General features: G+C 50.7%; 2 protein-coding genes across 3 annotated transcripts in view; one reads left to right on the forward strand and one right to left on the reverse strand.

Annotated features, from left to right (window-relative positions):
• The window catches only part of GRM1 (glutamate metabotropic receptor 1), a 382,716-nt gene that overhangs the window by 298,184 nt on the left and 58,060 nt on the right, over positions 1-26,472 (forward strand). The window lies entirely within an intron of this gene.
• Positions 5,040-6,566, reverse strand: LOC101412617 (Y-box-binding protein 1). Its single transcript, XM_058307604.2, has one exon. It carries the CDS (start codon positions 6,430-6,432, stop codon positions 5,470-5,472), a length of 963 nt encoding a protein of 320 aa, XP_058163587.1. The 5' UTR covers positions 6,433-6,566; the 3' UTR covers positions 5,040-5,469.

A 26,472-nucleotide genomic window follows, 5' to 3' on the forward strand; every position in this document is an offset into this window, starting at 1 on the left:
CTGCCAGCCCCAGCCCTGCACCCCTGCCTGCCCCAGCCCTGCACCCCTGCCTGCCCCAGCCCTGCACCCCTGCCAGCCTCCCTGCCAGCCCCAGCCCTGCACCCCTGCCTGCCCCAGCCCTGCACCCCTGCCAGCCCCAGCCCTGCACCTCTGCCAGCCTCCCTGCCAGCCCCAGCCCTGCACCCCTGCCAGCCCCAGCCCTGCACCCCTGCCAGCCCCGCCCTGCACCCCTGCCAGCCCCAGTCCTGTACCCCTGCCTGCCCCAGCCCTGCACCCCTGCCAGCCCCGCCCTGCACCCCTGCCAGCACAGTCCTGCACCCCTGGCAGCCCCAGCCCTGCACCCCTGCCAGCCCCAGCCGTGCAACCCTACCAGCACAGTCCTGCACCCCTGGCAGCCCCAGCCCTGCATCCCTGGCAGCCCCAGCCCTGTACCCCAGCCAATCCAGCCCTGCACCTCTGCCAGCCTCCCTGCCAGCCCCAGCCCTGCACCCCTGCCAGCCCCAGCCCTGCACCCCTGCCAGCCCCAGCCGTGCAACCCTACCAGCACAGTCCTGCACCCTTGGCAGCCCCAGCCCTGCACCCCTGCCAGCCTCCCTGCCAGCCCCAGCCCTGCACCCCTGCCAGCCCCAGCCCTGCACCCCTGCCAGCCCCAGCCGTGCAACCCTACCAGCACAGTCCTGCACCCCTGGCAGCCCCAGCCCTGCACCCCTGCCAGCGCCCGCCCTGCACCCCTGCCTGCCCCAGCCCTGTACCCCAGCCAATCCAGCCCTGCACCCCTGCCAGCCTCCCTGCCAGCCCCAGCCCTGCACCCCTGCCTGCCCCAGCCCTGCACCCCTGCCAGCCCCAGCCCTGCACCTCTGCCAGCCTCCCTGCCAGCCCCAGCCCTGCACCCCTGCCAGCCCCAGCCCTGCACCCCTGCCAGCCCCGCCCTGCACCCCTGCCAGCCCCAGTCCTGTACCCCTGCCTGCCCCAGCCCTGCACCCCTGCCAGCCCCGCCCTGCACCCCTGCCAGCACAGTCCTGCACCCCTGGCAGCCCCAGCCCTGCACCCCTGCCAGCCCCAGCCGTGCAACCCTACCAGCACAGTCCTGCACCCCTGGCAGCCCCAGCCCTGCATCCCTGGCAGCCCCAGCCCTGTACCCCAGCCAATCCAGCCCTGCACCTCTGCCAGCCTCCCTGCCAGCCCCAGCCCTGCACCCCTGCCAGCCCCAGCCCTGCACCCCTGCCAGCCCCAGCCGTGCAACCCTACCAGCACAGTCCTGCACCCTTGGCAGCCCCAGCCCTGCACCCCTGCCAGCCCCCGCCCTGCACCCCTGCCTGCCCCAGCCCTGTACCCCAGCCAATCCAGCCCTGCACCCCTGCCAGCCTCCCTGCCAGCCCCAGCCCTGCACCCCTGCCAGCCCCTGCCCTGCACCCCTGCCAGCCCCAGCCCTGCACCCCTGCCAGCCCCAGCCCTGCACCCCTGCCAGCCCCAGCCGTGCAACCCTACCAGCACAGTCCTGCACCCCTGGCAGCCCCAGCCCTGCACCCCTGCCAGCGCCCGCCCTGCACCCCTGCCTGCCCCAGCCCTGTACCCCAGCCAATCCAGCCCTGCACCCCTGCCAGCCTCCCTGCCAGCCCCAGCCCTGCACCCCTGCCAGCTCCAGCCATGTAACCCTACCAGCACAGCCCTGCACCCCTGCCAGCCCCAGCCCTTTACCCCAGCCAATCCGGCCCTGCACCACTGCCAGCCTCCCTGCCAGCCCCAGCCCTGCACCCCTGCTAGCCCCCCTTAACCACCATAGTCCACTTCTTGCTAGCCCCAGCCCTGCACCCCTGCCAGCCCCAGCCCTGCACACTGGTCAGCCCAGCCCTGCACACTGGTCAGCCCAGCCCTGCACCCCTGCCAGCCCCAGCCCTGCACCCCTGCCAGCCCCTGCCCTGCACCCCTGCCTGCCCCAGCCCTGCACCCCTGCCTGCCCCAGCCCTGCACCCCTGCCAGCACCTCCTGCCCTGCAGCCCTGCCAGGGGCCAGTCAGAAGCTGCCAGGGGTGTAGATTAGATGACCTCATATGTCTCTTCCGTCCCTAATTTTCCATGATTCATCTCGGAGCAGGCAGGCTGTCACACAGATGGCAAGTCTCCAGCTGGAGCCGGAGGAGATCGGGGGTGGCCGTGCCACAGGCCTTAGGGGGTCCTGGACCACCATGCAGGGGTAGCACCCCCAGAAGGACCGTGGGGCTCATGGGGCAGGACTGGCACGGCCGCGTCTGCACTGGGGTGGCGGGGTTCTTGGGGGCCAGGCATCTTGGGGGTCGTGGGGACAGGGGTCATGAGGGCCAGGGGTGGTGGGGGCGGGAGTCATGGGGGCTGGGGTCTTGGGGCTGGGGGTCATAGGGGTCGTGAGGGCCAGGGGTTGTAGGGGCCGGGGGTCATGGGGGTCGTGAAGGCAGGGGTTGTGGGGGTCATGGGGGCTGGGGGTCATGGGGGCTGGGGGTCGTGGGGACAGGGTTCGTGAGGGTCATAGGGGCCAGCACCGGCGTGGCTGGCCTTGCGCTCCTGAGTCCGGCTTGGGGGAGGGAGGCGCTCCGGGCTGGCCACTGACTTCTGACCGAGGTTGGAAGCGTGTACCCACTGCCGAGGCAGCGCCCGCCAGCTGCCCTGGTGCTGCCGGGTGCAGGGTTCCTGGGTCCTGCTTCCCCAGAGGCACGGGGCGCGGGGCGGGCACGCGAGAGGGCACACGCCTGTCACCCGTGGCACCGCCCCCAAGGCCCTCAGAGCCCCGACCTCTGGGGCTGCCTCGCTGTGGGGAGCGCGGCCTGGACGCCAGGGCGAGGCTGGGGCTGGGGCCTGCGGCGCGGACGGCACTGGGCCCTCCAAGGACCACGCTCTTCACGGAGCTTGCTCTTCAGGGTGTGAGGGCGGGAAGAGTCAGAGCCCGCAGAGGAAGCAGCGGCGCGGAGCCGCCCCTCAGGGCCCCTCAGCTGCTCCTCAGCTGCCCCCTCCCGCTCAGCTGCCCCTCAGCTGCCCCCTCCTACTCAGCTGCCCCTCAGCTGCCCCCTCCCGCTCAGCTGCCCCTCAGCTGCCCCCTCCCGCTCAGCTGCCCCTCAGCTGCCCCCTCCCACTCAGCTGCTCCTCGGCTGCCCCTCGGCTGCCCCCTCCCGCTCAGCTGCCCCTTGGCTGCTCCCTGGCTGCTCCACACTGGCGGCCTGGGTGGGGACCCTGCGCTCCTGCACCGTCCAGCTTGGGAGGACACACGCCCCTGCCCAGAGGCGAGGCCTTGGCCCTGAGGCTGCTCCGTGCCCCCTGGGGCACTGGCTCCCTGGGGCGCTGGCTCCCTGGGGCGCTGGCTGCCTGGGGCGCTGGCTGCCTGGGTGCTGCCTACCTGGGCGCTGGCTCCCTGGGGCGCTGGCTCCCTGGGGCGCTGGCTCCCTGGGGTGCTGGCTCCCTGGGGCACTGCCTACCTGGGGCGCTGGCTCCCTGGGGCGCTGGCTCCCTGGGGCACTGCCTACCTGGGGTGCTGGCTCCCTGGGGCGCTGGCTGCCTGGGTGCTGCCTACCTGGGCGCTGGCTCCCTGGGGCGCTGGCTCCCTGGGGCACTGGCTCCCTGGGGTGCTGGCTCCCTGGGGCACTGGCTCCCTGGGGTGCTGGCTCCCTGGGGTGCTGGCTGCCTGGGGCACTGCCTACCTGGGGTGCTGGCTCTGGGGCACTGCCTACCTGGGGTGCTGCCTACCTGGGCGCTGGCTCCCTGGGGCGCTGGCTACCTGGGGCACTGCCTACCTGGGGTGCTGGCTCTGGGGCACTGCCTACCTGGGGTGCTGCCTACCTGGGGCGCTGGCTCCCTGGGGCGCTGGCTGCCTGGGTGCTGCCTACCTGGGCGCTGGCTCCCTGGGGCGCTGGCTCCCTGGGGCGCTGGCTCCCTGGGGTGCTGGCTCTCTGGCGTACTGCCTACCTGGGGCGCTGGCTCCCTGAGGCGCTGGCTGCCTGGGTGCTGCCTACCTGGGCGCTGGCTCCCTGGGGCGCTGGCTCCCTGGGGCGCTGGCTCCCTGCGGCGCTGGCTCCCTGGGGCGCTGGCTGCCTGGGGCACTGCCTACCTGGGGTGCTGGCTCTGGGGCACTGCCTACCTGGGGTGCTGCCTACCTGGGCGCTGGCTCCCTGGGGCGCTGGCTCCCTGAGGCTGCTCTGTGCCCCCTGGGGCACTGGCTCCCTGGGGCGCTGCCTACCTGGGGCGCTGGCTCCCTGGGGCGCTGGCTGCCTGGGTGCTGCCTACCTGGGCGCTGGCTCCCTAGGGCGCTGGCTCCCTGGGGCGCTGGCTACCTGGGGCGCTGCCTACCTGGGGCGCTGCCTACCTGGGGCGCTGGCTCCCTGGGGCGCTGGCTGCCTGGGGCACTGCCTACCTGGGGTGCTGGCTCTGGGGCACTGCCTACCTGGGGTGCTGCCTACCTGGGCGCTGGCTCCCTGGGGCGCTGGCTCCCTGAGGCTGCTCTGTGCCCCCTGGGGCACTGGCTCCCTGGGGCGCTGCCTACCTGGGGCGCTGGCTCCCTGGGGCGCTGGCTGCCTGGGTGCTGCCTACCTGGGCGCTGGCTCCCTAGGGCGCTGGCTCCCTGGGGCGCTGGCTACCTGGGGCGCTGCCTACCTGGGGCGCTGCCTACCTGGGGCGCTGGCTCCCTGGGGTGCTGGCTCTGGGGCACTGCCTACCTGGGGTGCTGCCTACCTGGGGTGCTGGCTCCCTGGGGCGCTGGCTCCCAGGGTGCTGGCTGCCTGGGTGCTGCCTACCTGAGGCACTGCCTACCTGGGTGCTGGCTGCCTGGGGCGGTTCTCTCCAGGCCAAATCCCTGGAGCCAGGTCCCAGGAGCCCCACGAGCCCTGCGGGGAGAACAGCCCTTCTGGGGAGCCTGGAGGGGGCACCCCTGAGCTCCTGCAGGCTCGGGACAAGTGAGAAGGGCCTGCTTAGGAGGTAGCCCGCCCCGTACGCACCAGGCCAGGGGTCCAGTGCTGGGCGGCCCAGGGCATGACCCTGCCCTGAGCGGGGGGCAAGGCGGACTGCAGGGCAGGCTGTGCATTTTTTTTTTTTTTTTTTTTTTTTTTTATTATTTAAGACCTTTATTAACAGGTGCTTGCAGTTTGTTGACTTTTTTGAAAAAATCAAGTTGTAAACTTTTATTACAAATTAAAAATGAGGTTCTTAAAAATCTCAACTTGACCAGATATGAAACAATTTAAAAACCTTTAAAGGTGTATTGAGAAAAACCAGGCTTTTTAAAAAACACGTTTGTCATTACCAAAAAGAGACGTCTTTAGGTAAAAATAATAAAAACCCCATGCTGCATAGATAATGCAGATAGTTCTAGTTATCTGGTCAACGGGCAAAAAGCAAGCACTTAAGGTCTTCAGCTCCAATCTTTTGTTCATTTCTTATTGCTGGAATTTCATATTCATTTCTTCTTGTTGGATGACTAAACCGGATGATGGTAGAGATGGTAAGCCGGCATTTACTCAGCCCCGCCCTGCTCAGCCTCGGGAGCGGACGAATTCTCAGCTGGTGGATCGGCTGCTTTTGTCTCTTTGCCATCTTGTGGTTTAGGGTTTTCTGGGCGTCTGCGTCGGTAATTGAAGTTACGGCGGTACCGACGTTGAGGTGGCTGCTGACCTTGGGTCTCATCTCCTTGATTTTCCTTATCATCTTCATTGCCGTCCTCTCTAGGCTGTCTTTGGCGAGGAGGGCCCCTGCGGAATCGTGGTCTATAACCCCGATACATATTCTGTCTCACTGGTCTACCTTGTTCTCCTGCACCCTGGTTGTCAGCACCCTCCATCACTTCTCCTTGAACAGGAGGGTTGGAATACTGTGGTCGACGCCCATAGGGTCTCCGCATATAGTAAGGTGGGAATCGTCTTCTGCGATAGGGCCGGCGTTGTTGGGCCTGGCCTTCCGGAGCACTCTCTGATCCCTCGTTCTTTTCCCCACTCTCACTATTCTGGTAATTTTGCTGGTAATTGCGTGGAGGACCCCTACGACGTGGATAACGTCTATAATGGTTACGGTCTGCTGCATATTTACTGCCTTGCACTGGAACTCCACCAGGGCCTGTGACGTTTGCTGCCTCTGCCCCCTTTTCTCCTTCAACAACATCAAACTCCACAGTCTCTCCATCTCCTACACTGCGAAGGTACTTCCTGGGGTTATTCTTCTTTATGGCAGTCTGGTGTACAAACACATCTTCCTTGGTGTCATTCCTGTTGATGAAACCATATCCGTTTCTTACATTGAACCATTTTACTGTTCCCAAAACCTTCGTTGCGATGACCTTCTTGTCCCCGCCGGCGGGCGCCGCCGATGTGAGGCCGCCCGGGACGCCGCTCCCTGCGCCGCTGCCCGTGGTGCCGGGCTTGGTGTCGGCAGCGCTGAGGGCGGGGGCGGCGGGCGGCTGCTGGGTCTCGGCCTCGCTGCTCATGGTTGCGGTGATGGTGACTAGGGCCGGCTGTGGCAGCTGCGGCTCCTCCCGGGGTGTGATGGTAACTAGGCCGGCGGCGGCGGTGGGGCTGCTCAGGGCTCTCTGGGGTCCGCTCTCCGCTCCCGCTACCGATCGAACTCGGCTGTGCATTTTAAGTATCAAACGTTACGTAAAATGCTAAAACCATAAACGGAACTAGTTAAAATCCTGCTTCCTTACATCCCTGAGGTTTGGGGATATAAATACAGCGTCTTCTGGAGGCCTGGGTGGACCAGGGGCAGGTCAGTCAAACCAGTGCCTCCAGGTCGTCCAGCAGAGGAAGCCACCTGGACAGGTGAAGGGGGCTGAGTTCATCCCCCCAGGTGAGAGGCGTGCAGGGAGGGGTCACAGCTGCCACGAGGGACCCCAGGGGGGGGGGGCGCTGGCTTCCCCTGAGGGTCACGGCTGCCACGAGGGACCCCGGAGGGGGGACCCTCTGACTCCCCCGGGCTTCCCGTCAGTCCTCCTGTAGACCCATACTTGCTTGCCCAAACATCTGGGCACTACAGACTGGCCAAATTCACTAATGAACTTAACCATCAGAGGCCACCTCTTGTCAAGGTGGCAGCCAAACTCATTTTCTTAAACTATACTTAATCTCTAAGTAAAAGCAGTGTCAGTCCTATTTTCCCTTTACATTACTTAACTGTCTTGCATACAACCAGAAATGCACTTACTCTCCCCAGAATGCAGTGCAAGTCTGATACCCGATAACTTAAGCACTACAAACATGAAGCTAGTACAACTTATGTCACATGACAAGGGGATAAGATAGGGAAGAAAACAAAGGCATTTGCTTCATGTGTGTATGCAAACATTTAACGAAACAAGGAAGAAATATTCATGACCACTGCAGTCCTTACTTCTGTAACTGATCATGTGGCCTTAGCCAGGATTGGTAACTAACTTCTTCCACTGCCCATTCTGTATTCCCTTTACCGTGAGCAAGCACGGCAGCTGGCCATGATTCTGTCTGGTGGGGTGACTCAAACCTTCATTCCTGAAGTTTCTGGGTCGTGGTGGTCCTGCCTGGATTGGGTTGTTGCAGTTTTTCCATTGACTTTAATCACAGGGCTTGGCAGGACTAAGAGATGCCCTGGCGAGTTTCTGTATTCCAGTCAATTTCTTCTTTATTTCCATTGTGTAGGTACAGTCCTATTTCCCCTTAATAGTCAGTATCAGTCACCCCAGCCAGGACAGTAATTCCCTTCTTTTCCTGTTGGTTCAGAGGCAGGAGGAGCCCAAGTGGCAGGTGGCAGTCCTAACTTCCAGTTCAATGGAATTGTTGTTGTGTCCCTGGTGGAAGCCTCCTCCTTTTGGAACTAAGACCTGTAGACCAACAGAGTTTAAGGTTGCAGGGACAGGAAGCAAAACTATTTCAGTGGCTCACTAGGGGTGACAGTGAGTGGTGCCACTCCCATTTCCACTCCTTGATTCTGGATCAGTGAATCCTGGCTATGAGAGAAACAGCACCATAGCGTGGATGCTGATTTAGGGCATACACAGCCTCCTGGAGAACATTGCTCCAGCCCTGCAAGGTGTTACCACTAGTTGGCCCTGAAATCGAGTCTTCAAAAGGCCATTCCACCATTCTATCAATCTAGCTGCTTCAGGGTGATGGGGAACATGGTGAGACCAGTCGATTCCATGAGCACGTGCTCATCTCCGCATTTCATCTGCCGTTACTTGATCAGAGGCAATGCCATGTGGAATGCCATGGCAGTGGATAAGGCAGTCAGTAAGTCCACAGATGGTACTTTTGGAAGAAGCATTGTGTGCAGGAAAGGCAAACCTTTAATCCAGAGTATGCATCTTATTCCTGTTTAACAAATCCTTGCTCCTTTCATGATGGAACTGGTCCAATGTAATCAACCTGCCACCAGTTAGCATGCTGATTACCTTGGGGAATAGTGTCATACTGGGGTGTATGGGTCCCTGCCGCTGGCAGATTGGGCACACAGCAGTGGCTGTAGCCAGGTCTGCCTTGGTGAGTGGAAGTCCAAGTTGCTGCGCCCATGCATAATCTCCATCCCTACCACCATGGCCACTTTGTTCATGAGCCTGTTGGGTAATGACAGGGGTGGCTGGGGAAAAAGGTCGACTTGTATCCACAGAACAGATCATCTTATCTCCTTGACTATTAAACTCTTCCTCTGCTAAAGTCACCCTCTTGAGAGCATTCAAGTAGGACACAAATAACAAATATCTTCATAAGTTTTGCCTTTCAGAAAGGACGATCCACATACCTCTTCCCCAGATTTCTTTGTCACCATTGTCCAATCATGTTCCTTCCAAGTCCCTGACCGTCCGTCCAAACTATTGGTGACAGCCCATAAATCAATACACAAACACACTTCTGGCCATTTCTCCTGCCAAGCAAAATGAACAATCAGGTGCACTGCTGGAAGTTTTGCCCACTTGTAGGACTTCTCTTCACTGCTTTCCTTCAGGGATGTTCCAGAAAGGGGCTGTAGTGCAGATACCATGCACTTTTGGGTGGTACCTGTATATTGTGCAGAACCATCTGTAAACCTGGTCCAAGTTTTCTCTTCCTCAGTCACCTCACTGAATGGAACTTTCCAAAAGGCCATAGCTGAGGTTTGGGAAAGAAAAGGTAATGTGGCAGGAGTGGGGGCCATGGTCATTTGGGCCCTGTTTTAGTTTGCAAGGCTGCTGAAATGCAATAAAACAGAAACAGGTTGGCTTTTACAATGGGGATTTACTAGCTTGCAAGTTTAAGAGTTCTGAGGCCATGAAAGTGTCCAAATCAAGGCATCATCAGGTGATGTGCTCTTCCTGAAAACTGGCTGCTGGTGGTCCCTGCCTTCTCTGCCACATGGGAAGGCAAATGGCGGAATCTGCTGGTCTTTCCATTCTTTTCTTGTTTTCATTGATTTTATATTTTTTTTTCTTCTTTATTTTCTTTTAAATGTTACATTAAAAAAATATGAGGTCCCCATATACCCCCCGCCCCACCCACCCCAGCCCTCCCACATCAACAATGTCTTCCATCATTGCAGCACATCCCCTGCACCTGGCAAATACATTCTGGATCACCGCTGCAGCACATGGACAGTGGTCCACATTGTAGTCCACACTCTCTCCCAGTCCACCCAGTGGGCCACAACAGGACACACATTGTCCAGCATCCATCACTGCAGCACCACCTAGGACAACTCCAAATCCTGAAAATGCCCCCATACCATATCTCTTCTTCTGTCTCCCTACTATCAGCAGCCACTGTGGCCACCCTCTCCACATCACTACTACAATTTCTTCCCTTACTAATCACACTAGTTCCCAAGCAGAACACCAGTAAGTCCACTCTAATCCATACTCTATTCCTGCATCCTGTGGACCCTGGGATAGTTATGTCCAGTCCCCCTCTACATCAAGAGGGGGCTTAGATTCCACATGGATGATGGATGCAATTCTGCTTGCAGCTGTAGGCACTCTTGGCTCCTTGTTGTGGTGTTTGACCCTCTTCACCTCCATGTCAGCTGGTCAGGGTAAGTCCAAGAAACCAGAGGGTAGGAGCCACAAGTCTGCTAAAGCCCAGGGCCTGGCTGTCACACAGACAGTTCAGAGATTCAAGTCTCCTGAGTGTACCCCAACCCAAACGACAACCACACGTCCGGTGAAAGTAACAGAAGAGGCATGTGCAGAAAGGTCATATAGGAGTCCAACTCCATCACACTCAGGAACACAAACTCCAAGGTAGGGCCAACTGACATGGCCCTGAACTCCAGATTTTAGCTTCTTACTTCCATGGCTTTCTCTCTTCAGAGTTTCATTCTCTTATAAAGAATTAAGGACACATCCTGGACCATGCCTTAACTGAAGTAACCTCATCAGAAGGTCATACTTAGAATAGCTTTACACCCACAGGAATGGATTAACTTTAAGAACATGATTTTTCTGGATTACATATAGTTCCAAACCACCACACTCTACCCTCTGGACCCCCAAAAATATGTTATTTCCATATGCAAAATACATTCATTCCATCACAATATCCCAAAATCCTTAAGTCATTTCAGTAACAATTCTGTACAAAGATTCATCAAAATTGGTTACAGGTATGGTCTATCTTGGGGCACAATTCCCATTTGGCTGTGGGCCTGTGAAACTGAGAACAAGTTATTATCTGCTTCCAATATACAGAGGAGGGACAAGCTTAGGATAAACCTACCCATTCCCATAGGAAGAAATTGGAAAGAAAAACAGGGATCATGGGTCCTCAGAAATTCCAAAACCCTTACAAGACTTATTCCATTAGATTTCAAGGTCTGAGAGGTATCTATGGAGTGATGGTTTGTCCTCCAGGCTTGATGAGATGCAGCCCCACACTTTCCAAGTGCTTGCACAGTGGCCATGCTTTCCCCAAACATTGGGGTGAAGGCTCCACCCTCTGAGAAAACTGAGCTGATGGCTAGATCCTCTGCAATTTCTGGGGAGTAGGCTTAGCTCTGTAAGAACAGTAAGGTGATGATGAAACTTTTCACAGTCCCCAGGGACTGTGATTCACACTCTCTGAAGCCTGGAAAGAAGCACTCTCCTTGAGTGCTAGGACAGAAGTCCCACTCTCTCCCAATGCTTGGGCCGATTCACCCCTTCCACACACATGGGTGGGTTTGCTCTCTGGCCCCGAGAAGATGTCTTCAGTCCAGACCTCAGCTTCCATGGTTCTGCCTTTGAAGTCATTTTCCCTTCAATCTGTCCCTTTTCTGTTCCCTTTAGACAGGTTGGCAGTGGTGCCATTCATAAAGGTCTCACAAAAAAATCTTGTTAGTTTCTCATGTAGAACACAGGGATCCAAACTGTATTAATCAGCCAAAGGGGTGCTGATGCAAAGTACGAGAAATCTGCCGGCTTTTACAAAGGGTATTTGGGATAGAAGCTTACAGATACAAGGCCCTAAAGAGTCCAACTCAAGGTACCATAAGAGGTACTTTCTTACCCAAAGTCTGTGGCCACATTGATGCAAGATGGTGGATGATGTCTGCAAGGGTTCAGCTTTCGTCTTCCCTCTTACAGCTCCATGGGTCCAGCCTCTTCCAATCTTAGCTAACTGCTGGCTTAAGTCTGGTCTCTATTCCTGGGGCTCATTTCTTTCTGGGCTCAGCTGCCCTGTTTTCTTTACAAGGTCAGCTGTAGACCATCATGTGAATGACTCAACTCTCCCCAGGGTTCCAGCATTGAAAGCCAGTTCTCTACATGGCTGTGTCTTTTTCTGTGTATCTACTTCTGTGTTCTCCCTGAGCAAGTGGCCGTGTATATTGCTCACAAGGGGGAGTGAGGGGCAGGGATTCAAACCCTAAAGACGTGGTCGAATCACAGACCTCAACATAATTTAATCAAAGGCATCTCAGCTGAATCTAATACAATCAAGGAGTCTCACACCCAGAAGAAAGACTAGTTTACAGACTTAATCTATATCTCTTTTTGGAATTCATAAATAATATCAAACTGCCACACAAACCATGAGACAAAATTACTTTCCACAAATCCCTTCTGGATAGCTGCATTTCCAATCCTGACTTGCAATGAAATGGCTGGCTGGCTCCATGTTCAGTTAAACCCTATGATGGAGCACTATTCTCTGGTGATATGCTTTCTGGAACCTCAAAGTTTTCCAAACCATCAATTTCTGGTTTCTTTGTGCCCAGGAGCTCAGTTCTCAGTTTATCCCTTTCCTCTTGTGTTTTACTATAAGTTGCATGGAGAAGCCAGGCTGCACATTCCACATTTAGCTTATAAATCCCTCAGCTCAAAATTCAACTTTATCACTTTCAGATTCTATTGTCCATCTAACATCAGAAAGCAATTGTTCCAAGTCCTCAGCCACTTTTAAACAAGGGTCACCTGTCTTCTGGTTTTCAATCACAGTCATCATTTCTGTTTAAGGCCTCATCAGAAGTATCTTTAGCATCCGTATTTCTACAAACAGGCTCTTCAAATCAACCCAGGCCTTTTCTATCAGTTCTTCCAGCCTCCATTACCCAATTCCAAAGTCATCTCCACATTTTTGGTATTTGCAATAGCAGCACCCCACTGCTGGTACCAAAATCTTTTTTAATTTCCTAGGCTGCTGAAAGCAGGTACCATGAAATGGGTTGGTTTATCAATGATAATTTATTAGCTTATAGTTTTGAGGCTGAGAAAAATGTCCAAATCAAGGCATCATCAAGGCAATGCTTTGTTCTCAAAGACTGTCAGGTGGTGATCCTTGGGTCCTCTGCATATGGGAGGCACATGGTGGCATCTCCTGGTTTCTCCATTCACTTCCTGGTTTCATTGATTTCAGTTTCTTGCTTCCATGGCTTTCTCTCTTGCTGAATTTCATTCTCTTAGAAAGGACTGCAATAAGAGGATGAAGCACCAACCTGGGCCATGCCTTAATTGAAGACAACACACAGCTCATGACAGGAAAATCAGGTCTCATGGTAACTTGGTGGCCCATGATTAAGTGTTCAGTCTCTACCAAAACCCAGTTGTGGGCCTAAACCTGTTTCTCAAATGAAAAGTTGTTATCTGCACAGGATGGAAAGACTTTACTCCAAAATCCTAAGGGTCTGCATTATTATTCTCCTATAGGGGCTTGCCAGTGGATCAAGACAGCATCTTTATTTGCCACAAGCACCCACAACACCGTTTGATCTTCTGGCTCTGATGACCTACATGGCAGGGCAGCTTGTCACAAAGCCTCTTTTTTTTCCAGGCCCCACTCAAAACTAGCAGATTTTTTGGTCACTTAGTAAATGGGCCAGAGCAGTACACTCAAATGTGGAATATTTGTCTCCAAAATCCAAAGAGGTCAACTTAGCATTTACCACTTTTTTGGTTGTAGGGGGGTCAAATGCAACAATGTATTCTTCATCTTGAAAGGGATAGCTCAATATACCCCACAAAACTGTACACCTAGAAATTTCACTGAAGCAGAAGGTCCTTGTATTTTGTTAGATTTATGTTCCATCCTCTGACATGCAGATCCCTTATCAATAAGTTTGGCATAGTTCCTGCTTCTTGTTCACAAGGTCCAGTCAACATGACATCTTCAGTATAATGGACCAGTGTGATGTCTCATGGGAGGGAGAGATGATCAAAGTCCCTGTGGACTAGATTATGACACAGGGCTGGAGAGTTGATCTACCCCTGAGGCAGGACTGTGAAGGTATATTGCTGGCCTTGCCAGCCAAAAGCAAACTGTTTGTGGTGGGCCTTACTAATGACAATTGGGAAAAAAAGCATTTTCTAGATCAACAGTTGCATACCAGGTACCAGGAGATGTTGATTTGCTCAAGCAATGCTACCACATCTGGAAGAACAGCTGCAATTGAAGTCACCACCTGGTTAAGTTTACAATAATCCACTGACATCCTCCAAGATCCATCTGTTCTCTGCACAGGCCAAATAGGAGAGTTGAATGGGGATGTGGTAGGAATCACCACCCCTGCATCCTTCAGTCCTTGATGGTGGCACTGATATCTGTAATCCCTCAAGGAATCTAGTATTGCTTTTTATTTACTATTTTGCTAAATAGGGGCAGTTCTAGTGACTAGCACCTGGCTTTTCCTGCCATAGTAGCCCTTACTCCACAAGTCAGGGATCCAATGTGGGGATTCTGTCAATTTTTGAGTATGTCTATTCCAATTATGCATTCTGGACCTGGATAAATAACCACAGAATGGGTCTGGGGACCCACTGGACCAGTTGTGAGACAGACCTGAGCTAAAACTCCATCATTCCCCCTACCGCCATGAGCCCCTGCTCTGACCAGTGGGCCACAGTGATGTTTTGGGTCTCCTGGAATTAATATCACTTCTGAGCCAGTGCCTAACAATCCCCAAAATGTCTGATAATTTCCTTTACCACAGTGAGCAGTTACCCTGGTAAAAGTCCATAGGTCTTTTTGGGGAAGGCGAGGAGGAAGATTATCAGTATAAATTTGTGGCAGTGTGGCAGGGTCTTTCCCAAAGAGATCCCGGCCTTCTCTTTAGTCAAAGGTTCTGGGTCTGTAAACTGTCTCATGTCTCAAGTCTGGGAATTGATTAAGGGGCCTTGACTCTCTGTTTTTGTAATTCAGGTTAGACTTTTATTCACTTACCTTAGAACTCGTCTGCTTATACAGAACAAGTAAGAACTTAGTAGACTGACCATGTATTTTACTTCTAGGTACCCTATGGTCTACTAGCCAGTGCTATAAGTCTCTGTGACTCTGAGTATTTTGAGTGTTGCTTTGAGTCTGCTGTCAACTTTGGTAGCCATTGCCACCTCATCATTGGCAATAAGTGTTGCCTCTTGGCTTCTGCCAACCCACAATCTGATCATTCTCTTGTGATTAAGAATTCCAGTTTAGCGAGAGCAGTTATCATGATAATGTCTAACAGAGAGAAGAGCAACACAGAGCTCCTCAGGAAAAACAACTTTATTCCTCTCAGTCCCAGTGAAAGGTGTGTCTTCTGGATGTTCCTGGGGTTGATGAGTAGGTCTTACGTGAAAAATGCACTCCAATATTCTAATCTCTGTAAGTCTTTGGATCCCCCAAATGCATTATACCAGGGAGCTCTGGCATTTTGACCTCAGGTAATGTTGGCTGTCGTTTGTTGCATGTTTCAGTGAGCTACCTGAATAAACTGTCAGAGCCCTTTCTAACTCCTCAAGCTACAGCATTGAATCCAGAATCTCAGCTTAGGTGGACCCAAATAATAAATTCAACCTGATCCAATTTTGTATTCCTCCCACAATTATCCCACACCCTTAATATCCATCCCCACACATAGCTCCCTGATTTCTGTCAATATAAATAGGAAGACTCATGCAGTTCTTCTGTTCCACAGTGTGCCTCCATAGAGGCCACACTTTTTACCTCACCTCTGGGTCCTGTTGGGACTTTAGTCTATTTATAGGTATGGAAGAAAAGAGGGGTGGTGGGAGTGGGGCACAAGAAGAACTAGAAATGTCCTTCAAGCCAATTACCTCTGGGCATTTCATTGCAGTTTCATCTGGTGAAACAGGATTAATCTCTTCAAACAGAGGCATGAGGGCTGTTTGCTCAGGAGAGATGGTTAAGGTTTATCAGGCACAGCAAGGTTAACCTCTTTAGATGGAATTTGGATGGCAGGTTCCTCGGGCAGCCTGGGAGTCAAGTGACTGTTTCCTCAGGGCCAACCATTACGGGTTAATCCTGCGAAGACCCAGCAGAATCTAGGGTTATATGTTCCCAGTGCCATCAGTATCAATGTGTATTCCCATTCCAATTTTCAGGATCACATTCCTTTCCAACCAATGTTCTCACTTTAACAGTAGACACCCTGCAAATTTGGGAATTTAGTTTCTGTTGTAATTCATCCACTTGCACAATAAGACTCTGGGTCTGGTTTTCAGAAATCTCAGGTTTGTGGCTGCATGAAATAACATTTTCTTCTAGGACATGCATAGAAACTTTCAAGTTTTTCACGCAGTGCATAAGTTATAAAGTTGAAGCCTTGAGCTCCATCCTTTCTTTCACTGTATTCAGCATGTTTAGGAACAACCAGTGGACATCATTATGTATTTCAACTCCACAAAACTCTGTTAAGATGTCACAACACTCTCACCCAGAGTCTTCTCTCTTCTAAGTATATCACCATATTTAATGGTGATAGTTTGTGTATCTCTGTTGCCAACTCATGCCATGGACTTTCAATGTCATATTAATTTTTAGAAAGAATCATTAGTGCCTTTGAATCTAATCAGATTAGAGAATCAATTCCAAAAAAAAACCCAGAAACAATTCAAACATTTCTTTCTTAAGATTCTGTTTCTCAAGGATCATTCCCAGTCTCAAAGATGTATTAGTCAGGGTTCTCCAGGGAATCAGAACCAACAAGAGAAATCTTTAAATAGTATAAAATTTGTTTAAGAACTGTCTCCCATGATTCTGAGGATGCACAAATCCAGATTCTGCAGGGTAGGCCACAAGCTGAGAACTCCAATGAAGGTTTTTGATGAATTCACCAAGAGAAGCTGGCTGGCTAAAGTGGAGATGGAAATTTCCCTTTGACTGCTGAAATCATCCCTTCCCCTTTTAACACCTTCCACTTATTGGATGAGACAATGCTCATTGTTGAAGGCAATCTCCTTAGTTGATTGTAGATGTAATCAGCCATAGATGTGATCAAATTACTGGTGATTTAAGTCCACAAAATGTCCTCATAGTAACAATCAGGCCAGTGCTTTCTTGAGCAAAAAACTGGGCACCATGACCTGGCTGAGTTGACATGTGAACCTAATCATCACCCTAGATTTGTGCCATGAGCATTACTACATAATGCTTCTAGGGATGTTTGTCTCAGGATTTTCTTATTGGTAGCTATGGCTGTTTGAGGGGAGCTGGCAATGAACAAAAATTATAATTTCTAATAATATCCTTTAAAAATACAATTGCCTGTATTAATTTTCACAGTAGTGGGTTGTTTGGGATCAAGTAGATTCAAGACTCTGCAGGGATCAGAAGCAAGACTCAGACTCCAGAGCGGTCATTGCTGCTAGCAGCCCAACGTCACCTCTGTCATGCCTGCTACTCTTTCTTCACTCCTCTAGCTCAGCATCGCTTCCCTGTTCCTCTGTATATTTTTGTCTCTTGGAAGAATGCTCTATGTAACAGCTTCTTATTTGGCCCAACTCCAGCATCATCCTGTAAGAGGTGCCAGCCCCCTACAGCCTTTGGATGACCATTCTTGACCCAAATTGTGGACCAATCACCCGGCCTTTTTTTTTTATTAACAACTTTATTTCATATTCACAAAAAAATAAAAGAACAGAAAAAGGCAGTTCAACAAGTAATGGAATCATGGAATCATTACTCCTAAAAGTTATTTTTCAGGCACTTTTATCTCATCTAATTCTAACTGCTAACTCAGTTGTTCCTCTACTGCTCAGAAAGATGTACAAACACAGATCACATAAAGGACATAGTCAAGTTCTTCTTATTAATGAAGAAAAATGAAGAAGAGAAAAATTGCTTAATTGTATTCATATCTCACAAAACCAAATCTCATATTCTTGTTTACCTTTAGAATTAATGTAATACCAACTTTGCTTTTGCTACAAAAACATTACAACGTTGTTAACTGTAGTCCATAAATTACATTAGTTGTATTTTCCTATGTATCACCATGTTCTTAACACCCTGTAATAGGACATTTCTGTACTTACAGTATTAACCTAATCCTCTTCCACTTCCAAAATCTTTGTCATATATTCCCAAAATTATTCTCCACCTGTTCTCCAACAAGCATTGATCTTCCTAGACTATTCCTTTCAGGCACAAACACATCCATAAATCAACAATGTTTGTTACATTGATTATAACATGTTATCATCTAGTACAACCAATACCATATATTTACATTTGACCTTATTAAACTTTCTACATACATCCAGCATCTTCTCCCCCTTCTTATCTCACATTCCATTTCCTGCCAACCTGTACCTCATAGTCCAACTCCATAAGTCTACTCATTATATTTAGTTCGTAGCAGTGAGACCATCAATATTCATCCTTTTGTGTCTGGCTTATTCACTCAACTTAATATCCTCAAGGTTCTTCCATGTTGTCATGTGCTTCTCCAATTGATTTCTTCTAACAGCTGAGTCATATTCCGTTGTATGAATATACCACATCTTGTTTATCCACTCATAGGTGACAAGCACTAGGTTGCTTCCATCTTTTAGCAATTGTGAATGAATAATGACACTATGACACTAATCGTCTGACACTGTGAACATCAGTGGGCAACTATCTGGTCATGCCCTTGGTTTCAGTTCTTCTGAATAGATTCCTATTTGGAATTACAGGAATAATTGCTGGATTATGTAACAGCTCTATATTTAGCTTCTTGAGGAAGTTCTAAACTGTCTTCCACAGAGGCTGCTCCAATTTTACAGTGCCAATTGTTCCCAATTCTCCACATCCTCTCCAGCACTTGTATTTTTTGGTTTTTGTTTGTTTTTTTAGTAATGGACATTCTGTATGGTGTGAGATAATATCTCGTTGCAGTTTGATCTGCCTTTCCCTAATAGTGATGTTGAACATCTTTTTTAATGCATCTTTTGGCCATTCGTATTTGTATTTCAGAAAAATGTCTGTTCAATTCTTCTGCCCATTTATTTTGAAGTTGCTTGTCATTTTGTCACTGTTTTGTATGATTTCTTTATATAATATGGAGATCAGTCCTTTATCAGATACGTGGTTTCTGAAGATCTCTTCCCATTGAGTAGGCTGCCCTGCCTTCTTAGTGATAAAAAAAGGAACATGGTGAGGACAAATTTGATTATAGAACGTATATGATAGAACACTCACACATTTCTACTATTTGCTGCCAATTCTTCCTGGTGCTTTAACCAGAAAAAGCTGCAGGAAATTGATGTGTCTTGGGTCCAGTAGCAAAGTTGAGAAGAGAATATGGGCACATCATAATGTTCCTACTCCAGGTTGTAACATACCTGCAAATACCAAAATTTAATACCCTGGAGGGAGGAAAACATAACTTCAATGCTGTGATAGAATATGAAATATTGCCTTAGGTGGAACAGGCTGGATGAATGCTGAAGTGTGCTTTTGTTCTGTTTTGTTTGCAATGGTGGAAACTGTACATTTTTCAAGATAGAAAGTGGCCAAAGATAGGCTATAGCACCCTTTCCTGGTTAGACATGCCAGCTAATGAGATAGTGCCCCTTTCATGTCTAGGCTTCTGAAAGGACAGGAAAACAGGACTGGGAAGAGGATGTAGATGCCTCCCTCCTGCTCCCTGCTCTAGGCTGAGTCTGAGTGGCTGGTCTGCTGATTTTCCTCAAGGTCCCCTTTTCGATCATGCAGGACTGCTCCTTCAGCCTGAGGCTGTCCATCTGCAATTGCCACAAGTCCAGAGCTCAAAGTATGTCATGGTGGCTGAGGTTTTTTTTTTTTTTTTTTAATTATTTATTTTTTTTTAATTACATTATGAAAAATATGAGGTCCCATTCAACCCCACCGCCCCCGCCCCCCACTCCCCCCACAGCAACACTCTCTCCCATCATCATGACACATCCATTGCACCTGGTAAGTTCATCTCTGAGCATCACTGCACCCCATAGTCAATGGTCCACATCATAGCCCAGACTCTCTCACGTTCCATCCAGTGGGCCCTGGGGGGATCTATAATGTCCCGTAATTGTCCGTGAAGCACTATCCAGGACAACTCCACGTCCCGAAAACGCCTCCACATCTCATCTCTTCCTCCCGTTCCCCACACCCAGCAGCCACCATGGCTACCGTTCCCGCACCCTTTCCACATTTTCTCTGTGGACATTGGATTGGTTGTGTCCATTGCACATCTATGTCAAGTGAGGGCTTAGATTCCATATGGGTACTGGATGCACTCCTCCCGCTTCCAGTTGTAGACACTCTAGGCTCCATGTTGTGGTGGTTGACCTTCTTCAACTCCATGTTAGCTGAGTGGAGTAAGTCCAATAAATCAAAGTGTAGGAGCTGAAGTCTGTTGAGGCTCTGGGCCTGGGTGTCATATTATCAGTCCAGAGATTCAAATCCCCTACATATATCTTAAACCCAGCACCGACTACAATTCCAATAAAGTAGCATGCAAGTCTTGTGAAAAGAGATCCCCTCTGAGTCCAATTCCATCACGCAGAAACACCAGCTCCAAAGAAGGGCTATCTGTCATGGCAGTGAACCCCTTCTGCCATGACCATAGAACCCGTGGGTCTCTTTATCCTTCAAAAGAACCAATACCTGGGGTTGTATCTACCTTATCTGTCTCTTAGACTCTGTTCAGTTGTACATAGGGGTATTCCTTCTGACAACCTCCAGACTCTTTTTTAGAGACTCACAGCCTTATAATCTCATTTCTCCTTTCCATTTCCCCCTTACATTAGGTCAAACAGTTTCCCAAAGTCATGTCATTATATGTAGACAGGTATATTCTGCTGTTCCGCATTGAATCTTTAATTCAAGGTCATTTTCTAGTTGCTTCTTCAGCTGGTATGTGGTAGTGATCCCTCGGTGCCAGGGAGGCTCATCCCCGGGTGTCATGTCCCACGCTGGGGGGAATGCATCACATCTACACGCTGAGTTTGGCTGTGAGAGTGGGGTGGCTGAGTTTTTATACCTCTTTTTTGAATGAATTAGATTCATTCTTTTTCGGTGCATTGCGTGTTTTCAAAATTGCTCAGATATGTTTTTTTCCTTCCATGCCAGTTTTAGCAAGAATTTTGCTTGAATTTGGTTGCAAGAGAGTTGTTTTAGGATGAAAGATGCCTCAAGTAAATTATCCCTTTATGCAAACACTCCCACTCTCTGACGACCGCCTGATACACATCGTGACATGGGCTTTCACCACTGGGGCCACTACCGGTAGCATTATGGGATGTTCTTCTGTTTATTCATTTCCTTTTGCTAACTTATCTTTGAACCTTTTCAACATTTTTAATGAGTACTTTTCTTCTTGTTCACCTTTCTCCTTATTTTCTCATGTCTTTGACCTTGTTAATAAAGACTCTTATCCTTAACTCTCATTTTCAAACAGAAAAGAAATCTTTAAAGAATAGGACAACAATTCATATATTCACCACCTACATTCAGCAGTGTAAGTCTTTTTACTGTGTTCTCCTCTGCTTCCCTCTCTCCCACATCTAATTTTTGCCTGAAAGTATGGAACAAATATGAAATTTCACTCTTTGATATCTCAGTATCCATTTTCCAAGAATAAGGACAATCCTTTGTAATCACAAGAGCATCTTTCCTGTAGCTAAGAAAATTAACAGTAGCATCACCACCCATAAGTATCTCAGTCACCTGAGCTTCCCCTCTTTGTGAAACAAAGAAAACTTCCCATTCAAGTTGTCCATGGCCAGTGGAATCCTATGGCCACTGCGAAAAGATGAACGAGTACCCTCTCCTGGGCACAGCACTGGGGGCCTAGGGCAGCATTGGGGGTGCCCTCTCTCTCAAGGTCACATAGTGCTGGTGCTGAAGTCGAGACAGGTTCAATTATTTGCTTATAGAAGGCCAGGACTCAGGAATGATTTTGAGAAGGAAAAAATGATTAATCGACAGCCGGCTGGACTCGGGAGCTTTCTATTTCAAACCCGAGCCCCGAACAAGATCTTTGAGTTCCTTTTATACAGAGGAAGGGACAGATCGTTCTTAGTTTCAGTGCTCAGCAGACTTGAATTAGCATATATCTTCCACAGCCTAGGTAAGCTTTTAGCATGGACTTCATACAATCTAGATAAGCTTTTAGTACATTTGGTTTGCATTTTCCCCGAATATTTAAAGTTTATGGAGTTTGCATTGATAAAGTGTTTCCTGGGACTGGAGTTGTCGCCATGGTCACCAGGGCAGGGCTGCAGCCTCTCACTGCCCCACACCCACAGGTCAGGACACAGACCGCTTAGGTTATCTACGAAGAGATGAACAGCCCCCCACACACAGCCCACATCAGTAGGGTGAGCTCCCCAAGCCTCCCCTGCCCCTGTCCTACTCGCTACTCATTTCTCACCTTAGTTTTCTCCAAAGTCCTGATCTAGGGTGAAGGTCCCCCAAGGGCAGGGGTGCTGTCTGTGTGCCTCACATAGCACCTGACCCACTATAGGCACCTAGAATAAATGAATTAATGAATGAGTGAAGGGATGATTGAGTGAATGAATGAATGAGTGAATGGATATGTGAATAAGTGAGCAAATGAGTGAGAGAATGAGTGAGTGAAAGGGGAGTGAGTGAGGACGTGAATGAGTGAAGGCACAAATGAAGGAGGGAATTAGTGAGTGGGAGAGCAAAGCAAGTGACCAAATGAGTGGATGAGAAAGTTAACAAATGAGTGCAAGAGCAAGCATGTGAGAGATGGAGTGAGCAAATGAGTGAGCGAGTGAGTGAGAGACGGAGTGAGCAAATGAGTGAGCGAGCAGGTGAGTGAGCGAATGAACAAATCAGTGCATGAGTGAGCAAGTGAGCGACGAGAGACTGAGCAAATAAGGGAATGAGTGAATGGTGAGCTGAGTGAGTGAGCATGTGAGTGAGTGAGCGAGCACATGCCTGAGTGAACAGCTGAGCGAGTGCATGGGTGAGTGAGTGAGCAGAGCGGTGCGTGGGCTTGTGTGTTAGCGTGTGGGTGAGAGGTTGAGTGCACGAGTGTGGACGAGCGAGTGTGAGCTGTGGGTGCGGGTGTGCTCTCTGAGAGCGCTTCGCCTCCTTCCAGCAGATGCTCCACAGGTTCGGGGCCACGTCTTCGTGGACTTCGCCCCATGTCCTGGCCCCACGCCAAGTCCGAGTGAAATCTGGCTCTTGTCCAGCGGTCGTTTCCAGGGAGGAGCCTGACCCGCGGGGATTGCTCAGGGTCCGTAGGGCATTTGCCCCCCAAGGCTGTCCACATCCGCAGAGAGCACGCGAGGGGCTCAGGCGGGGGGTACAGGACAGGTCGGGGGGAGCCGTGGGTAGGCGTGGGGTGGGGCGGGTGCTGGGTCCACGGGAGCCGTGAGTAGCGTGGGGTGGGGCGGGCGCTGGGGTCCTGCAGGGCCCGCACACGGCTGGGTCTGTTCCTCGTGTGGCTTCCTGCCCACACCCTTTCCATCCGCTTCCCTGCTTGAGGTCGTGTCACCCGGCCCCGCCTGTGTCCCGCACGGTTCTCCTCAGGCTGCTCTTTCATTCCCTCTGAACTCTTCCCTCCTCCTCTTGTTGTTCCTTTCTGCACATTGTTGCAGGAATGGCGCCCGTCTGCGGCGGCAGAGAAGGACACACTAGGCGCCTTCCCGGGTCCTCGCACAAACTGGGAGTCCACTCCTCGGCCCTCTCCTCGGCCCTCAGGCTGCGGGCGCTGTGGGGACGGCCGCCCACCAAGGCTGTTCCTGTGGCCATGCCCAGCGCAGGCCGCTCTCCTCTCCCGCTGCGCCCACCGGCCCTCTCCGCTGAAGAGGACTTCAGCTATTTCTTTTATCCAGTTTCCTTTCCTCCGTTATACTCTCCTGAAGCTGCGTGATTTCTTTCAGGCTTTCTCTAAACAAAACCTGAATGAAAAAAATTCCCAGGTTCTGTGGAACCTGACTTTGTAATGAGTAACTAGTACAAGGCTCCTGCAGCGAGCGGCTGGGGCGGTGGCGCCGGCGTCCCCTCCCTGCCCAGCAGGCCCGGCCTAACTCAGCCTTCATCCCTCGGGGCAGCGCGAGTGGAATACCAAAATTTCACCGTGACTCAGAGCTGACACAGAAAGCATTTCACTTTGACAAAAATCAAACAATGCTTTATTCACTTTCTGAGTGAATTCTGCATGCAAAGGAAGTATCTATTATGATGACATATGAAAAATAATCAAAAGCAGTTGTGACTTTTGGAAGGGTAGAACGTAAATTAGAGACAATACACCTGGGGATTAACCAAACCGTATTTGGATGAAACATGTCTGTCACCTGTGTGTGAAACAACGAGAGGAAAAAGCTGACTTGTGGTAACAGAGCGCTGTGTTTTAGTTCTTAGAGAACTCCAAATAAGACAAGGTTTAGAAGGGCCCAGCCCAGAAACGCCTGTGTCTCTTCTGGAAGTTAGTTCTGTAGATGGGCTGATGTCTCCTCTACAAAAAATCTCCCTCCAGAAACCAAACCAAACAATCGACACCGAGTTGTGTGGGCATTTGGGAGTCCGCGAGCAGGGGTGGCACCGAGGGCTCACGCCTTGCTCAGCAGACTCGTGAGATGCTGACAGCAAGTGCAGGAGCTCATGTTTTCAGGGAAAACTAGATGTGGGAGAGAGGGAAGCAGAGGAGGACATAGCCAAAGACTTACATTGCCGAAGGTGGGTGGTGAATACATGGATCGTTGTCCTATTCTTTAGAGATTTCTTTTCTGTCTGAAAATGAGTAAAGGAGAGGAGCTTTTTTAACTAGGTCAAAGCTCGTATTTCAGTGACTTTGCAGTTGGGAGGCACCAAAGCTCCCCAGGGGCCTGATCAGACTCTGGACAAGGTTCAGTTCAGCCCTCCTTTCTGCGCCTGCCATGGTCTCTGTACTTGCCAGACCTTGGCCACCGTGCTCTGGAGCCCGGCGGGGCAGCAGGAGCCTTCCCGTGAGGGCCACCCTGATGGCCGCGCGCCGGGAGTGTGTTCCCCGGAGTGAGAAGAGCCTGGAAACGCTTGTGGCCTCGGGGAAGGTGGCCGTGACGGTGACCAGGCATCCAGGTGACAGGCTCTGGTGCCGACTGTCTGGCCCCACGTGAACCAGGTGTTGTGGTGAAGGCGTTTCATGGATGGGATTGGCATCTGCCGTCGGGTGGCTGCAAGTGGAGGAGCTGACCCGCCACGGTCAGCGGGACACCCGAAGGGCAGGAGCTTCCCGAGAGGAGAAATTCTGTTTCAAGACGACCCCTTCTCCTCCACCCTGCTGGCCTCCTAATGGATTTCACCCAGGACTTCACCGTGGGTCGCTCTTTCCAGAATTCCCAGCCTCTGGCTCTTGGGCTTGGCAACCCCATGATTGCATCTATGTCCACTGCCTGTGATTGTCTGGAGAACCCTGACGGATGCCGTAACAAAGCCTCAGTCCGGAGGGAGGCTGAGAAGACAGAAGACAGGCCCATGCCCCCGGCGGTCGCTGCATAGAGGAGGAACGATAAAAAGTAACTCCATTTTAGCACCACCGTTTTTCATTCTGCATTAAAGGTATTAGCTGATCACTTGCCATTCATTTATTCCGTCAGTCGTTAAAGCTAATTTTAAGTACTTTCCATGTGCCAGCTTCATACAGGATGTATCTCCACCAACCACCTGCATAACATGTTTAACATGAATATCCTTTGAATCTGTCTAACGAGTAGTAGTAACTTTACAAGGGGAGAAAAAGAGAAAACGTTTGAAGAGATGTATACAGTTGGGCCTCATTCGCGGTAGTTGTAGTCTTGTGCTGTGAACACAGAATCAGCAATACTGAGCTACGACCCCAAGGGGAAATGCAGCGTTAGTTTCCTGTGGCGCTCTGGCCACATTTCATCAACCACTCAGCACGTAGCCTTGTTTCATTTGCTTTTCTGTTTGAAGACCGTTTTTTAGTATTTATTGCTGGTTCATCATCACTGAGTTCATGGCCATCAGCACTGCTGAACCAAGCTGATCTAGAACGTGTACTTTCTCTGAAAGGCACAGTCCAGCCGCACAGATCAGCATCCAGCACCACACTTGGGGACCGTTTTAAACAGTATAGTCATCAGTGAGAAGACCAAAAGTGTGAAAAATGTTTCTAAGTATACCGTAAAAAGAGCATGAGAGCTGAAATGAGAGGGCAGGGAGTCGCCTTGTCCCTCAGTGGGAGAGGGTGCGTCAGGTGACTCAGGGTTTTCGCCATTCTGCTCCTGTCTGCAAAATGACTGCGAAAGTGCTGTGAGCATTGATTTTAGGATTACAGAAGAAGCCTCGCAAGTCAGCAAATTCACGAACGTGACATCGACAAAGAGTGCCGCCCAGCCGCGGCGCTTTGTGGTCCTATTGTAGAGCTCATCCTAATTAAAAAGTGGCATCCACTTAATTCAGGTTTTCTCCTATGACTTAGGAAGATTATTGTTTGGAATGCAAAGTTCCCATGCCTTTTCAGGGACAAGTATGATTTTTTTTTCTTCAAAAATTCTTAATTTGATTCTACTTTCTAAAGTTATTTGAAAGTGAAAGAAGAAAAAGAAAACCTTTTACAGTTTCTGAAAATATTCTTTCATTTGATCTTTTTGTATAATTCTAAATTAGCAGTATGAAATTCAACCTAATCTGAAAGAAGATAGTTTTATTCTCATGAAGGCTAAAATTTGAATGATTTTTAAATATGGCAATATTTGCTATTTAATTTCTGACTTCATGTATTAGAATAGTTGATCATTTTTAATATGATAGGGAGAAAGTTGTGCTCTAGCCCTGAGGAAGTACCAGGGTCCAGATTCAGCTTTCTTCTGTAAACAACTAGAAACCTTGACAAAATAGAGATAACAACTGCA

This window comes from Dasypus novemcinctus, chromosome 11 (genome assembly GCF_030445035.2).
Source record: "Dasypus novemcinctus isolate mDasNov1 chromosome 11, mDasNov1.1.hap2, whole genome shotgun sequence".
In the NCBI taxonomy this organism is placed as follows: Eukaryota; Metazoa; Chordata; class Mammalia; order Cingulata; family Dasypodidae; genus Dasypus; species Dasypus novemcinctus.

Bases quoted from the DNA above. Each gene is read 5' to 3' on its own strand.
- LOC101412617 (XM_058307604.2), bottom strand. From the start codon at position 6,432: ATGAGCAGCGAGGCCGAGACCCAGCAGCCGCCCGCCGCCCCCGCCCTC.